Here is a 16,026-nt window from a genome sequence, read left to right as displayed (position 1 = left end):
AATAAGTATTATATATACTTATCTAAGTACTTAGAAAGAGTAAGTATAATTTTATATTTTATATTCTTTAAGCTAAAAGTAATAAGTAAAGTTACTAATAAATACTAAGTATTTTTATAATAAGTTTACTAGTAAGATATAAAGTTAGTAAGTAAGCTAAATAAGCGTAGACGTTAAGGTAAATAATTATAAGAATAATTACTATTATAAAGAAAAAGAGTATAAGTAGTATAATTATATATATATTATAGAAGTAATAAAGATACTATAGTATACTTTATATACTTCTCTCTTTAACTTATTACTATATACGTAGAATTTAAAGCTTATAGTTTAGTATTACTATTTTATAGTACTATAATAATAACCTAAAAGTAACTTAGAGATAATAAGCTAACTATAACTCTTATATTCTATATAACTTATACGTAAGAAGATACTCTACTAAAGAGAGAAGTATTACATCTCTAAGAACCTCTTCTCTTACTAAAATCCTTCTCTGCTAGATTAAAATAGGCATCCTAACCTCTTATGCTGTTGAGTTCAAGAGCACGAACTGAAGAAGACATGTATGTTTCGTCCTTCCACCCAAAAAACACGATACCACTTGTACATGTGCCCAAAAGAGAAAATCAACAACGAAATGTCTCTTTCCAGACAATCCTCCTCTCTTCTGTACCACGTGACAGCGTGAGACAGAGGTCATAAAATGCGGTAGAATCTGCGAGCTTCTTCTCTCCTAAAGCCTCCTCCTTTTTACGAAAGTTAGGAAGACGATGGCGCCATGTCGTTCGATTCAAAACACAAGCTCTAACATTCATGACTGCTCCTCCGTTCGACTTCCAAAACAATAGCGGCCTTCATGTACGGGTTGCAGTATCCAAAATAGGCATCTAGAAAAACAATGTTCGCTTCGGACAGTCTTCCACTCTTTTATACCAGAAGATAGTCTTGTTCTGGAGATATAAAACGCCGTGCTAGCTGCGAGCTTCCTCTCTTCTCAAACATTCCTCCAATATATCAAAATGCTTGCTAGTGGGTCATATGTTGTTCGATCCAAAAGACTCGACTGGACTCCGCTATGTCTGCTCCTCCCTTCGACTTCCAAAACAACAGCGGTTGTCCTTATGTCGGATATACCCAGAATCATGACATCGACACTGATATGTCTGTTTCTGGTGGTTCTCCGGCCTCCTACACCAAAGACACGCTTTCGTAGTCAAAAGCTGGAGCGACGAGGTTGATGGCTCGGATTGCTAGAGTGCACCTACTTCATCGAAACAAATCCGGTCCTTCCGCATGGTTCTGAGACGATTCAAAAACGTGTCAGGCGATGATATGACACAGATTGGAGAAAGATAGCAATTTCAAAATCGAGCGGCTCTGGAGTATGAAGAGGACTGAACTGTCGAAACATCAACAGCGTTCCCGCAACATCACATGAGAGAGCAGTGCTCGTGCTGTTTAAATCTAGTTACAAGTGCGACATGGTCTCGGCGTAGAGCAAGAATGTGTATAAATACCGCTCTTGGGTCTGCCTTTCTCTTCAACACAACCCCCTAAGCCCGGCTTCCAAAACATATGGTGATCTACATCATGGCTTCTGGTCTGCTCTTTTTCCCTGAGCTATTTTCCAAAACGCATCGTCAACTTCGAAATGGAGTGCGCTGCTCGCGCTGTCCAAAAACTTTGAGAGAAACTGATGATGTTCTTGGATAAGGGCTGTGAGATTCATAGATACCGCTCTGCGTTCTGTCTTTCTCTTCCCTACTGCATCGCCGTTCCTGAAGAACAAAAAGTGTGGAACGAAGTAAACCATGGCTTGTGCTCTGCTCTTCCTTTCTTGGTTGTGATCCATAAGTATGCTCGAGAAACGATGAAGTGCGCTGCTCGCGCTGTATAAACTGGAATGGGAGCCGTTCATGTTCCTGATACAAAACTAAGACTTGTACAAATGAGCCTGAGGGGCTTTGTCTTTCTCCTATTTACAACAACTCCAATCCTGGAGTCCAAAAAACAAAGTCGGCACCAAGCGCATGGGCGTGCTCTCTCTTTCTGAGCTGGTGGATTCCCAAAAACGACAACAGCGAGACCATGGCGTGCGCTGCTCGTTCGAGGATCTAATCAATACGATCTTTGTAGTAATGATGATGATCATCATCACGTCCACCACCCGCTGCTACACCCCAATCGGTCCCACAACATCGCCCTACCCATATTAATCCTCCTCACCGCCGTCCAAGATCAACATCCAGAACCTTCACCATCCCATCCTCTCCATCCTTCCGCTCGCCACCCACCCCAAAGAACGGCAACACCCCCTTCTCCACAACCCCCTCAAAAAGCCCCTGAATCATACCACTTAGCTCCACGCCCGTCTGCCTGAAATCCGGAAACGCATTCACCTCCAGCAAATACGTATTCAAGCTACCATCCTCCTCAATGCCCACCATGAAATCCAGGCCAAAGATTTCGAAAGAGTTGGGAAGAGGTTGGAAGTGGATTGACATGCCGCGGGCTGCTGCTTCAAACGTCGCACCTGTGGTAGCCTTGATCTGCTCGAAGACGAGGTCTTTCCAATCAGACTTTACGTCCAATTCCAGCCCCTCGGGTTGTTGGGGTATATTGTTGGGTAGATCCCAGAATAAGCCTACGCTTCCTTCTCTATCCCCGCTTTCTTGTAGACATGTATTCGTTAGATGCGCTCGCATAGCTTCGTCGCGGTCTTCCTGCAATACGTTGTTCCACGGAGGAACATAGGGGCGTGCAGCGAAGAGGGCGAGCATGGGGCGGTAGACGAAGACCTGCAGCGCGCTGGTGGCGAGGACGTAGGTGCGGATGTGGAATTTGCGGAGTTCTGACGAAGGAGCATTGGGTGGTGTGAGGAGGCAAGGTGGGTGGATGTAAGGTTGTGCAATGAAGTGGCGGAGTTGTGATGTTATGATACCGTTGCCTTCTTCCTTCTCTTGTACTTCTTTCCTCTCACCATTTTCACCACCGCCGCCGGCGTCACTTCTCGCATGTCCCTCTTCATCTTCATCTTCCTCTTCTTCCTCATCATCACTCTCAGGATCCCACTCCTCAAATATCTCAGTCAACTCCCGCTCACTCGAAAACAACCGGATCCCCTGCCCCCGCTCACTCATCCCCGGTTTCAAGATCCACCACTCCTTCTTCTCCACCTCTTCTTGCCCCTCATTCCGCGCCCAACTCTCCTTCAACTCCCACGCCTCCACAAGCGCATCATCCAAAAACTCGGCGTAGTCAACTTCAAACTCCACACTCGGCTTCACGTGCCTCTTCAACACACTATCCGGGTACTTGGTAATCCAATTTGCAATCGTGGTACTGAGGTAGTGTTTCCGGATGAGCGCTTTGCGGATTACGTAGGCGTTGGCGAGGGAAGTGGAGGAGTTTTCCAAGAGATGGTCAAAGTCGATGGATTCGTATTGGACCCATTGGAGAAGGCGGGGTGAGGGGCTGGGGAGCTGAGAGACTGAGGTGATGAATTCGTATGACGATTCGGGTAGGCGCTTTTGGAGGGCGGCGAGGATGAGGGGTTGGACGTAGGGGTCTTCGTAGTTTATGAGGGCGTAGATCTTCTCCGAGGGTTTGACGTCTGAGGTTGCCATGTTGGTGTGATTTGGGGTTGGAAAGTGTGACCCTGCTCTTTCCTGGGATGATGTGGTTGCACGTGTGTCGTCGGAATGTTCAGTAGAGACAATGGCATGCACGCGTCTCTCACGCGCTTCAATCCGTTTTAAAAGTAAACGCAGTGTATATTTCAACGTAACAAAGCGGGTATAATATTGTACAAGTACACAAAAGAAAGTCGTTATGCGGCTTCGCTCCACGCTAAAGCCTTCGGTATCCATCAGCCCAGAAAAGTCGAAATGCCCCCGTTGCTCGCTTAGCTCTAGCCAATCAGCGAGCTTGTGACCCAAACGCCCTTCCCCTTGTGTTTTTTTAGATGCCTCCCCTAGTGTTTTCCAAAAGGATTAAACTACTTCCAAATCATCGTCATCGTCGTCGTCCATGGCAGCAATAAGACCAGCGTCAAGACCGCCTAGACTCTCGCGTCCAGGTTCACGGATGCCTTTTCCGGCTAGCAAGAGACGCGCCTTCTTCTTTGCAGGGCTCGCTTCTCGTGTACCGCGAAATGCAGAAGGGAAAGAAGTGTCCTTCTTCGGTGATGGAATACGGCCGTACTTGAATCCCCAACCGACGGGGTCGCTCGAATTGGAAGATTTTGCCGATGCTGTGCGTTTACGTTTAACAGGCGCCAAAGAAACATCGGCTGACGTACGGTTGAGTAGACTGGTAAAGTCCACGTCGGCTGGCTTGTCGGGCTTTGCGCCTGAGGAACCTTGCGACGATGTGTAGCCTCTTGCGGGGAGGTTCTGCGTACCAGCGCCCTTGAGCTTCATGTAGTCGCCTCCGGTACTGCCATCTCCCATCGTGCCGAGCTTCTTCGCTAGTTCTCTTTCCTTCTCCTTTTCGGCGAGTTGCTTGCGGAAGCGGTCTTCTCGGCCTGCTCCGCCTTCCCAGTTTTGGTGATCGCGATCAATGAGCTTGGCTGCGCCGCCGGGTCGTGGTGCGATGTAGACGGTCTCGTGGAGTTCTCGGTCGTGATACTTGCCTTCGCGCTTGAGTTCATCGCCTTTCGGGCCACCGCGTCGACCAAACATGCCGCCGCCAGGTCCTCCACCAAACCCAGTCATGGTGTTAACTTGCATGCGACCTTTCTTAGCCTTGTCGACCTGGAGTTGGATGTGGAACTCGCAGAACTCAGTCTTGCGACCGTCAATCCACTGACCACACTCTTTGCCGTCTTTTCGTTGCGCATGGCAAAAATCTAGATCTCGCGCGGTGCCAAGTTCAAGTATGGTGTCGTCTGAACTTGATAACTTCAGTGAGAACTTGCCGGTGTCGCGGTTCCGTGGTGGCATGATGTCCGGGTTGAGGATAGCAACAAGCGTGCCGAGAGGGAGTTTCCAGAACTGCGAGAAGCCAGTGTCGAACAGGAAGAGATCAAGCTCCCATTTGAGATCTGTCAGACGGATGACCATGAACTTGCCGTTCTGATCGAGGTTCTTATCCTGGTTGCCCTTGGTCTGGTCCTTTGCTGCGTTCTTGGAGTTTTGTGGTGTCGACTTGGAGCAGATGACCCCAAGAACAACATAGTCGTTCTCCCAATCCGGCGGATCATACTCTGGCGCCTTGACGGTCTTCAAGAGTTGAGGTATAGTGAGGACCGTCTTGCCTTCCAGGGTACGGGTGACCACATTGTGTTGCATTTCTCTCGACTTAAGGTGGAGACCAGAGAACGATTCGAAACTAGGAGCATCGGCGCTTTCGTCGCGCGACGAGATCTCGGCGTATTTTGTGGCTGTCGGAGTTGAGCCAAAGCTGCTGGACGTGGCTTTGGAAGAGGACGAGGTTGGGCGTGAGCTTTCAGGCCTGAAGGATAGTGTGGAGCCTGGTCTTGGAGTGGGCGGACCCCCAAATGTACGGTTCTGTAAACTTTGTGTTCGACTGTGATTCCTGAGGGCGGGCGGAGGCATGTCGCGCGAGGTCTTGGTGTCGGTACTCTGAGAAGAGCTGGTTCGTGATAGCGACGGCCGGTCTTTCAGCGCCTCGATGTTCTGCAGCCCAAACCCCCTACTCCGTCTCTGTTCGGCCTTGTCCTCCTTCTCTTCACGCTCCTTCTCCTTGTTCCTGCTCTCCGCGATGCGCTCACTGAAGGATTTGATCTTGGGCGGCTCGACTTCCTTCGACGAGCCCAGCCGCGACATGCGCCCACTGACAGCGCTTCCTGGCCGCTTGAGACTAACGTCGCGGGCTGTGAGTCCCTTGTCTATGCCCAACATGACGCGCGCAGGACTCTTCGGCTCGGTTGGCGCCTGTCGCATCCGGACTGGTGATCGCGGTACCTCGACGTCGGTCTCTTGTCTGGTCTCGGGCCGCGGCAGATCGATTCTGCGCATGCTGGTGGCCATGCTCGCTCGTGATGATGCTCCATTGCGATCCAGATCCTGGGACTCGTTCTTCTTCTTCTGCAGCGCCTTCAGCTTTAGCTTGGCCTCGATGGCCTGGAGTTGCAGCTGGAGCGTCTCCTCATCCTCCTCTCCGTCGCTGCCGGCTGGCACACCTCCGCGCGACATTGGGCGGCGTTTCGAGGGGGATGGCGATGCGGAGTCGCGCTGGCGGCGGCTCTCGTACCTCTTACGGCCGGAAGGCGAGCTGAGAAGGGCTTCGACGGGCGACTGCGGGGGCCAGTTGGGCTGGTTGTTCTTGACTGTCACTAGAGTCAGCGCATGCCGGGCACACTCACATGGGCGACTTACCTTTTGACTTGGGGCTCTCCCGCACGATCATTGTTGTGATGGTGCAATATCGGATGCGCTATCTCGCAGTGGCCCATAGCAACGCCAATACTGGAAAGCGGGAAAAGCAAGATGGGAAACAGTCGATCGTCAGGCAGGACTCACAAGCGCATAGCCCGGCCCCGTAGCGTTTGTTGACAACGGACTGTGGTTCACCCCAGACTAATCTAATCCGAAACCGTGACGTGACAGGGATTGCGCGTGTACGGTTGCGCCCACGCGACGCGCCTGAACTCCGATTCCACCACGGATTCGATACACCACTTTCAATACGGTATATGCCCAATTGGACTAGCAGACACCTCGCAATGGCACGCACACGTTCGAAACCCGCAAAGGCAACGCCCAAAGAATCCACGCCCGAAGCCACCACCACAGCCAAACCGCTGCCCGCAAGCACATCGAACCCCCCGAAACTGTTCGTACTACCGAAGGATACATCCAAAGACGCGCGCATAGTCAGCCTTGACAATCCCGCAAACGACACACCATCACGATACTACTTTTGCCCTGAGAAGGGCTTCTACGAGTTCACGCGCATCGCTGCACCGAAGAAAGACTTCAAGAGTTGGTTAATAACAGGAGAGAAGAGTGAGGATGACACCACAGAGGAAGCAGATGCCTCACGGATAGGCAACGGTTACATCACCAAATCAGCCGACCTCTTCATCGCAACACCCATCGACGTCCTCTTCCTCATCCTCCCCGCCCTCACACCAAAGTCAGCAAAAGACACGAAGCAACACTTCCTTGCCTTCGATGATTACCTCGACACACTCTCATCCGCTTCACCACATTGTAAAGCGCTGTTATCACAATACCCCACCCTCAAGACTATGATAGAGACCAGGATGCGAAGGATATGCGACACAGTCGACGCAGGCGAAGAATCCATGTACCGCCTCTCGCACCCCAAGCTACTCGAAGTCCTCGTCTCAAAAGCCGAACGCATGGTCAAGAAAGGACTTCCCCCGTCGATGGAGGAGAGATTCATCAAGACAGCCCTAGAGATACCTGTCATGAGCATAAAGCGCGAGGAAAGCACACTAAGCACTGTCTCAACAACAGACGCAGCGTCAGAGCAGGAGAACGACACAACGACGACCTCGCAAACGAGCGTCACAACAACTATCACAACCCCCGACGACGCCCCCTCAAAACGCACCCTCACAACCCCCGCTGAAATCCCCCACCTCCTCCGCCTCCGCACATCCCTAACCTACCTCCTCTCCTCCTACATTCCTCCCTCCCTCCGCACCCCCTTACTCGCTCTCCTATCCCCCCGCTTCACACCCCTGGACACCCACCTCTCCGCCATCTCCGCTCTAAAATCCGAAGCCCTTTCCCTGCGCTCCATCTCCGACAACATATCCCGCAAACGGGCAATCGAGGAAGACGAAGAGAAGATCGCCGAGCGAGAAGAGAAGAAGCGGAAGAAAGAAGACGAGGAGCGGAAGAAGAAGAGTGAAGGGAGAGGAGTCAAGGCACTCAAGAAGGTGGATACGAGCGGGATGAAGAAGATGAGTAGTTTTTTTAGTGTCAAGCCCAAGGCCAAGTAGATGTGGTAGATCGATGTATGGTCGTAGGGCAGAAAGGAAAGCACGTTAAGGACGTTGCTTGTTGCATGTCAGGGCGTTCTTGTAAGATATTAGCATAGCACAGCACGGTATAGCATGTTGAATAAGCATCGTCAGAGTTATCACTCGTATTTTTCCTTGATCTATACTACGTTCCCTTCCATATCCTCCCATTACCATCGATTCACCTGCTAAGCACCGTATACCAGCTCGGTGTCTGTTCATCGAGACGCCCAGATACCAAGCAACCGCATACCGTGATTCCGCAGTCGAGCCTATTCCCTACTTACTAACTAAGTTACCCTGGCCAACGCACATATGCGTGCTGTCCAGTAAATGTCCCAGAGAAAACACCGATTACAATGCCTTCTCGGCAAAGAAAGGTGTCCACTACCCTTCAGTACCAAACAAACATTAAAGGCCGTCAGTAATGCGAACCTTTTCGTAATGTAATCGTGGGTATCCTGATCCTGATCCTCGACTTCAATAGGTCGAAGAACACAAAAAGCAAACGCTCGCTATGCAAACTATCAGTCACAAAGGACCTGATGCAAAAGAGGAGTTGGGAACGCTTGGTGATAGCATCTCAACACAAGCTACGATGAAGACTTGTTCAAGACGAACGGGCTGAAGGCCGTTAGATGTTGTCAATTGACATGGATGAGGTGGAGTGCTCACTGCGAGCCCGCTTGTCTGCTGCTTCGCGCTCGAGCGGCTCACCGCTGCGCTTCTTGGATGTCTTGGTGGAGCTGCTGCTGGAGCTGTGCGCTGACTTGACACGCGACCATGAATCAAACGAGATCTCTGTTACTGTATAAGCGGGGGTTTCACTGGCGAAGATCGATGAGACTTACCCTTCTTGAGCTTGCGGGTCGTAGGTGGCGGCGATGTGAGCAGCGATGGTGTTGGGACGGCGTTCTTGCCCTTCTTGCGGCTCGGGGTCGCGACGGACGCATCGATGTCGGTGGTCGCCTCCTCGTCGTCGGTCTCAACACCGTTTGCGCGGTTGCGCTCTTTGATCTCTGCTTGGAACAGAAGACGGGGTTTGATAGACGAACGAGTGAGCGGGCGACGGGCCTCATAGCCAATCTGGCGGCGGACTTGCTTGTCATCGGCGGAGAGGTCATCGTCTTCCTCTGCCGCTGAGGCGCCGGAGGGTGCGTCGTCGTGGAACTTGCGGAAGACCTTGCGGCCCCGGAAGATGTACACCATGCCCTCGTCACGGTCGACAGCCGCCTCCATCTTGGCAGTCTTTCGGTCGACGACCTTCCTTGACTTTTGGGGAGCAGCCTTTGCCTTGCCCTTGCCCTTGACGGTGATGAATGGGTTGTCTTCAGTCTGGGCACCGGGAGTGGGTACGCGCTCCTTGGAGTCAGTGTAGATGGGAATCTTTTCGGTGTTCTCGTCCATCTGCTGGGCGAAGCTCTCTAGAGTGTAGAGGTTCTTGGTCTTGCGGCCCTTGCGCGGGGTCGGCATGGCTTCGTCGATGGTTGAAGGTCGGTTGGCGGGGAACAATACGCGCGCGGTCGAGCTGACGTCTTCGATGCGACGCTTGCGCGGCGTCTTTGCGGGAGTGGGGAGCATACCCTGTGAAGAAGTTAGCATGTTGGGTTGTAGTGGGTGTGGAGGCCGTCCGGCACTCGACGCGGTTGTTTGTCAACCGCATCGGGCCCAGGCGGTCACCTTGGGTAACATACAGGAGCCATGTTCGCAAACAGGGTGCGCCGGGACGAGCTTGGTGCAGCCGTGTCGGAGTCAGAGTCGAGCGGATTGAGGTCCAAGGGCGCGCGACGAGTCGAGCGTGGGGAGCGGAGGTGTTGGTGTTGTGGGGATGCAGGCGACGACGGGGGTGAGAGTGCAAAGGAAGCGTTTGCGCGGGAGGCAGAACGCTTGGCGTGAGAAGAGGCCGTTGGCGTGATGTCGCGCCTGGTCCGTGGGCTTGATCGCTCCTGTTGGTGAGTGTGAGCGTCGTGCTGGGCGGCCACTCTACGCGATCGGCGCGGTGAAAACGGCTCGTAGTTGTCTCCATACAGCGGCGCGGGCGGCGTGTGGACGCGGCGGGGCGGGGACGGCGTGCGCTCCATGTTGGGTGGGATGATGCGGGTGTTTGTTTGGGATAGGGCAGTTGTGGTGTTGTTGTAGCAATACAGGGCGAATTGTGGGTATCCAAAATCAAAACAATGCCACAGCAAGCTCGATGTCGCAGCGCCTCAACGTTGGGATGACAATGGATGCAGTATCGATATGCGCGCAAGTGGAGATGGCGGTAGGGCTGGTGATGGTGAAGGTGAAGGACAAAGCCGGGTGGAGACAATGGGCTATGTCACGACGGGGAATGAAGGAAGTCGCGAGGTTGGGACGGCAGGTGCAGATGGCTGGTGCTCCTTCCTTGGCGCAACGCGGAACATCAACAAACCCCTGCTAACCGCTGGCCCCGCCAAACCAAATACGTCAAACACGCCAACGCTGTCAGTCGTTGAAACTCACCAAATCAATTCGTCTAGAAGAGTCCGACACAATACACAGCACCTTGAGCACAACATGGACCCGCCGAACTTGGGCGCGCTTGACCTCTCCGACTCGGACACGGACGCGTTGTTTGACACGCCCGCGGCACGCAAGACCAAGAAGCAGACAAAAGATGCGGACAATGATGCAGCAAAGACACGGTCAAAGGTGTCGCATTACACGACAGAAGAGGCGCGCGAGGCAGCATTGCGCAGGGAGTTGGAGAGCATACGAAACGTCAACAAGGTCATCGAGGGCGTAGTTGAGAGCCTGCAAAAGGCCAAGGACAACATGGCTGTAAGGGACAATAGTAGAACTGCCGCAGTCTCTAGACTGACGATGAATAGACCGTATCACGCACCGTCCAAAACGCTTCTACCTTGCTCCAAACATGGACGCGCATACTTTCCCAAACAGAACATAATCAGCGTCTAATCTTGAACCCGCAATGGCAGGGTGCGTCGCAAGATTTGGTCGATATCGAGGAGGAAGAGGTGCACCGCCAGCAGGCTGCACAACGTCGAGCGGCAGACGAGCAGGCGCGGAGAGAAGCTGCGGCTAGGAAGATAGAAGAGGATCGCAGAAAGGCTGAGGCGGCTCCCAGGGCAGGTACTCGAGGCAGAGGCAGGGGCGTCCGGCCACGCGGTGCTTCGACATCGTCCACAGGGAACTATACCGGCGTAGGCGGACAGACCGGACGTGGTATCAGTCGCAGCGACTCACGAGGTCGAGCAGGCAGCGGCATTGGACGAGGGCTCCCGCGGGGACGAGGTAGAGGCTTGGGTTGATGGGATTGCACACACGCCTTCGCCTCACCTCGAACGCATACATGAAATACCCATTCGACATTTACACCTGGATCGTGTATTTTGCAGTGTGGTGGTATCGAATGCTGAGGTCAGCATAATTTATCGTGCAATTTCGGGTCGACTCACTGAGCCCAACTCATCTTACCATCGCCGGGCATCCATAGCTTATCTTACCACGGCACTTTTCCCCCGAGCAACCGCGACACGAGACCTCAAATCCGTACCTGCAGCTCGATGCAGCTCACGGGCCGTTGGTGATGCGGATGCGCTTCTCAAAACGGGAAGGTCTGAGAACCCCACTTGTCGTCAGTTGGACCCCGCCGTACGTTTCTTGAGATCTTGCGACGATCCGGGGATTTAATAGACTCTGCTTTTCCTACTCTTCGACCTGCTTTCTATTTCTCCTTCTCTTGCTTTTTGCGATTCTGAACTTCTAGATCGCGCAATGGAGGTCCCGACAGCAACGTCGCTACGCGACATTTACCCCGAAGACGCGCTCCCAGTCGAGACAAAGCGATGGGAGAGCCTACTCGCCAAGTTCACAGAGCTCTATGGCAAGCAAGCCGACTTTGTCGCTAGGAGTCCTGGACGCGTCAACATCATTGGCGAGGTAAATTGCCTGCCAGAAGTCTATCACCTGTCGCTAATGATTGTAGCACATCGACTACTCCCTGTACGAGGTTCTGCCCATGGCCATTACCGCCGACTTCATCATGGCTGTGGCTGTGCGGCCATCTGAAGAGAAGCCCCGTGTACGGATAGCCAACCTCAACTCTGAGAAATTCCCCACTCGCGAGTTCGACATTCCCGAGGGAGAGATCCCCATCGACGCTACCGAGCACGAGTGGACCAACTACTTCAAGTCTGGACTGAAGGGTGTATCACAATTACTACAAAAGAAGCGGGGAAAGTTCACATCCGTTGGCATGGACATTGTCTGCGATGGCACAGTACCGAGTGGTGGCGGTCTCTCGAGTTCAGCGTCCGTCGTCTGCACAAGCTCTTTGGCTGTGCTGGCTGCAAATGGTGAGGAGAAGATTGACAAGACCGAACTGTGCGAGCTTGCGATTGTATCTGAGCGCGCAGTCGGTGTTAACTCTGGAGGGTGAGTCTTGCCTACCTTTAGCATCACCACAGCTAACAAGTCGTAGTATGGACCAAGCAGCCTCCGTCTTCTCCCTCCGCGGCTCGGCCCTATACGTATCCTTCAAGCCCAGCCTAAACTACACAAACATCGAGTTCCCCAAGACCGACCCCGAACTCGTCTTCGTTACCGCTCAGAGTTTCGTCGCCGCCGACAAGCACGTCACAGCGCCCGTATGCTACAACCTGCGCGTCGTAGAATGCACATTAGCAGCTGTCTTCCTAGCCAAAGCCTTCGGCCTAAAGAAAGAGCTCCCAACAGACTCCTCTCCCCTCGGCGTCAGCCTCCGCGGCTTCCACGATACCTACTTCGAAGACAAAGAGAACGTCTCCGACAACACCAAAATATCCGTCTCGGACTTCGAAACGCAGCTCACGAAGCTAATCCAACACACCGAAGACTATCTCCCCCAAGAAGACGGCTACACACGTGCGCAAATCAGCGGGCTGCTCGGTATCTCAGAGGAGGAATTGAACGAACGCTACATGTCCAAGTTCCCCGTACGCGCCGAGAAATTCATGCTCCGCCAGCGCGCCCTACACGTCTTCACAGAAGCCCTCCGCGTGATCAAATTCCGATCGCTCCTCGCATCTCCCCCATCAAACGACCGTGCATACCTCCAGTCCCTCGGCGATCTCATGAACACGACACAGGATTCCTGCCGCGAGATCTACGACTGCAGTTGTCCCGAGCTGGACGAATTGTGCGATTTGGCACGTGCGGCTGGCAGTTGTGGCAGCAGGCTTACGGGTGCGGGCTGGGGTGGATGCAGTGTACATCTTGTGCCGAAAGATAAGGTTGAGGCGGTCAAGAAGGCGTGGGTGGAGAAGTATTATAAAAAGAGGTTTCCGGATATCAGCGAGGAGAAGTTGAAGGGGGCGATCGTGGTTAGTGAGCCCGGGAGTGGGTCTGTGTTGTATAAGGTTAAGGATGGGAAACTTGCTTAGATGGAGATGTATGGATGAAAGTGCGTGGTCTGCATGCGCTCATGGAGGTTCGGCGCGGCGACGTTGAACTAGGGTAGCCCGTTTGGTAGGTCATAGTCACGACTTTCAATATGTGACAATGCCATTGGTTTGTTATGCACCACTCCATCATTACAATCCCATGGATGTGAAATATATCACGCAGTCAATTAGATGATGCTTTTTCTGTCAAAGTCTGGTTCACGTCACATCCGCAACTCTGGTTCTCTTCACAGTTCCCCATGGTTGCATGCGACGCAGGACCATGTTCGTCAATGTCAATGGTATAATAAATTCTGCAGCACACACAACTATATTTCTACAATAGTCTTCTCTTCAACATCTACAATATCACGGCTCTTACCTCCCTCCATACTCTACGCGTTCAACAAACTCTTGTGAACAAAGCACGAGCCTCATCTTCACATCCACTTTCACATCTACAACCCTACCACATAGAAGAAAAAAACTGAACAGGTCTACAGACTACATCAGAACAAAAACTTGCAAAGTAGGTGACCTAAAGTCAACGTAGGCTCTAGGCTGTTCAGTTTTTTCCTAGGTTGGCGTGACCCCATCACGCCGTCCTTGCCTAAGAGCCCTAATCATCAAACACGCCAACCATGGCAAAGCGCAATCCAAACCGCCGCAGAAAGTCTCCTCGCAACTCAAGCGCCCAGGACACCACGCCCGATATGCATTATCACGACGCAGCGCATGCTCAAGCAGGATACCAACCATACACCATGCCGGCTTTCAGCGAAGATAGTATTCAACGACAGCTAGGGGGGTACATGGTACTACCACCAACATTTGCACCCACCCAAGCGGACATGTGGCAGCCGGGGTGTTGGTACCCGTATGCGCATCCTGCTACGGGAGAGGAAGTCGCGGAGTGGTACGATGAACAATACACAGATGCTTGGGAAGACTACTCCTATGGCCGCAAGCACGAGGACGGTTGTGAACGGTTCTACCACCAAGGGGACTGCATTGTTCGCCATGACGACTATTTATTCGGCCGCAAGCACGAAAACGGGTGTGAACGGTTCTACCACGAAGGGGAATGCATTGTTCACCACGAATGTTTTTCTTCGGAGGACACTGTTTCGCCACCGCGGTACCGGTATGTGGAGGGCTATCACGATCCCATCTTGAAGGGTCTAGCGCCGGATTGGTGGAGGCTGTTTGGACACGATGTACCGAAACAGTTCATTCTCTCACCAACGACAGTGGAGGGACCAGACGCGGGCTCTGAAGCGAAGAAAGCGGAGGAGAATGAGAAAGATGGGGAGTGGGATGCGGCGGCGTATTTTGGGCCGTGTCGTGCGTCTGGCGCGGGGCCATGTCCCTGGTCTAAGAGAGCGTATGGTGAAGAGGAGGCAAAAGGAGAAGACGGAAGAGAAGATAGGGAGGATTGTACGGATAGAAGCTCGACAAGGGGACCTGTTCAGGGATGTAAGCGAGAATGCAGGGGAAGAGATGACTGGGAGTGTGACTTTTGCGGCCCGGAGTGCTTTTGCTGGACTGTCAAGGAAAGGAAGAGACCTGCCGATGACATTCAGACGCCTAGGATGAGGCTTCATAAAGAAACATGCCTTAGAGTGGGAACAACGACAGGCAGGAGCTAGTTCACTGCTTTGCCGAGGACGAAGCCATGACCTCTTCGGTAGCCTACCGATCTGAGCTGGAATAGACTTCGTTGCGAAATTCCGTTCAAATCATTCGGCTACCACAGCTGGCTTTTGAGTGAGGGTAATGAGGCGTTGGAGTACATGTGATGGTGTCGTGTCGCTTGGGCGAAGCCACTCGTACGACTGTGAGGCGGATATCTCGCGTGCGGTCTTAGGCGGGATGGCTGATTCCACGTTGTAGTGGCCACGAGCGTGGATAGTTCTAGAATCTCCAGTGTAATCTATATTCTGATATATTCATCGCGATTTGGGAAGTGCATGGCGTTTGGTGGTGTTTTAGGCGTGGGTCGTCGTCTGGCCATAGGCATCACGGAGAGGCTTCGACGCGGTTCTAGCCGACATTTAGAATCGAAAGTTTACGTTGCGCGATCTTTTGTCAGCCGGCATGCTTTCCCTTTGCTTTTGCTATGAGCGTAGCACCTCGCGACCGAGCTGGTGTAGTAAATGTGACATGGAAGCCTGTTCGGGCTGGGGACTCTAGTGGCCCAGATAAGTAGACTCCTTGCCGCGGTCAGTCGATTTGAAGAAGCGAACCGCAGTGGCGTTCTGAACTGCACTGAAGTCCTCATAGACCTGGATCCATGTTCAGTTCGAGACAGCCTGATGGATAATGTGGCTGATGTTCCTCCCTTTTTAGCGGGACTGGGCCGAAAAGCGCATGTCTGAAGGCAGCTGCGAGGGGGGCCAGAGGAGGCCACTTGAAGCGGCGAACAAGGTGCTCAACCTGTAGCTTAATTTGCCGTGATAATCATGGATGCGGACAGGTCTTGTTGTGTGGGCTTACAGGCGGTCGAAATGGAGCGATGTGATATCGAGCAGGTGCCTTCAGGGCTGAAGTGGGGCCATCTTTGCGTCAGCGCCAAGTCGCGCCTTCCCGAGGTCGACTTCACGCCTCCTGCACCACTCATATCGGATGATGGAAACGCCATCAATAATGAAGGTT

At 52.7% G+C, this 16,026-nt stretch overlaps 6 protein-coding genes across 6 annotated transcripts; 3 read left to right on the top strand and 3 right to left on the bottom strand.

Moving 5' to 3' along the window:
- Positions 1-2,228: 2,228 nt before the first annotated feature.
- J4E85_009861 (uncharacterized protein) lies at positions 2,229-3,632 on the bottom strand (the record flags this gene model as incomplete). The annotated part of the gene is made up of 1 exon (XM_051474079.1): positions 2,229-3,632. One exon carries the CDS (start codon positions 3,630-3,632, stop codon positions 2,229-2,231), a length of 1,404 nt encoding a protein of 467 aa, XP_051322156.1.
- Positions 3,633-3,998: 366 nt separating this feature from the next.
- On the bottom strand, positions 3,999-6,378 carry J4E85_009860 (uncharacterized protein; the record flags this gene model as incomplete). The annotated part of the gene is made up of 2 exons (XM_051474078.1): positions 3,999-6,298; positions 6,348-6,378. 2 exons carry the CDS (start codon positions 6,376-6,378, stop codon positions 3,999-4,001), a joined length of 2,331 nt encoding a protein of 776 aa, XP_051322155.1.
- A 316-nt stretch (positions 6,379-6,694) lies between these two features.
- Positions 6,695-7,945, top strand: J4E85_009859 (uncharacterized protein; the record flags this gene model as incomplete). The annotated part of the gene is made up of 1 exon (XM_051474077.1): positions 6,695-7,945. One exon carries the CDS (start codon positions 6,695-6,697, stop codon positions 7,943-7,945), a length of 1,251 nt encoding a protein of 416 aa, XP_051322154.1.
- Positions 7,946-8,600: 655 nt separating this feature from the next.
- Positions 8,601-9,669, bottom strand: J4E85_009858 (uncharacterized protein; the record flags this gene model as incomplete). Its single annotated transcript, XM_051474076.1, has 3 exons — positions 8,601-8,767; positions 8,818-9,550; positions 9,661-9,669. 3 exons carry the CDS (start codon positions 9,667-9,669, stop codon positions 8,601-8,603), a joined length of 909 nt encoding a protein of 302 aa, XP_051322153.1.
- An 835-nt stretch (positions 9,670-10,504) lies between these two features.
- Positions 10,505-11,259, top strand: J4E85_009857 (uncharacterized protein; the record flags this gene model as incomplete). Its single annotated transcript, XM_051474075.1, has 2 exons — positions 10,505-10,768; positions 10,819-11,259. The coding sequence occupies 2 exons, from the start codon at positions 10,505-10,507 to the stop codon at positions 11,257-11,259; spliced, it is 705 nt and encodes a 234-aa protein (XP_051322152.1).
- Positions 11,260-11,725: 466 nt separating this feature from the next.
- J4E85_009856 (uncharacterized protein) lies at positions 11,726-13,371 on the top strand (the record flags this gene model as incomplete). The annotated part of the gene is made up of 3 exons (XM_051474074.1): positions 11,726-11,890; positions 11,937-12,385; positions 12,432-13,371. 3 exons carry the CDS (start codon positions 11,726-11,728, stop codon positions 13,369-13,371), a joined length of 1,554 nt encoding a protein of 517 aa, XP_051322151.1.
- Between the last annotated feature and the right edge of the window lie 2,655 nt (positions 13,372-16,026).

The sequence above is a fragment of the Alternaria conjuncta genome (genome assembly GCF_024043145.1).
Source record: "Alternaria conjuncta strain BMP 0040 chromosome Unknown scaffold_19, whole genome shotgun sequence".
In the NCBI taxonomy this organism is placed as follows: domain Eukaryota; kingdom Fungi; phylum Ascomycota; class Dothideomycetes; order Pleosporales; family Pleosporaceae; genus Alternaria; species Alternaria conjuncta.
Note: the sequence above shows the minus strand (reverse complement) of the source record. Positions and strands in the feature narration are given on the sequence as shown.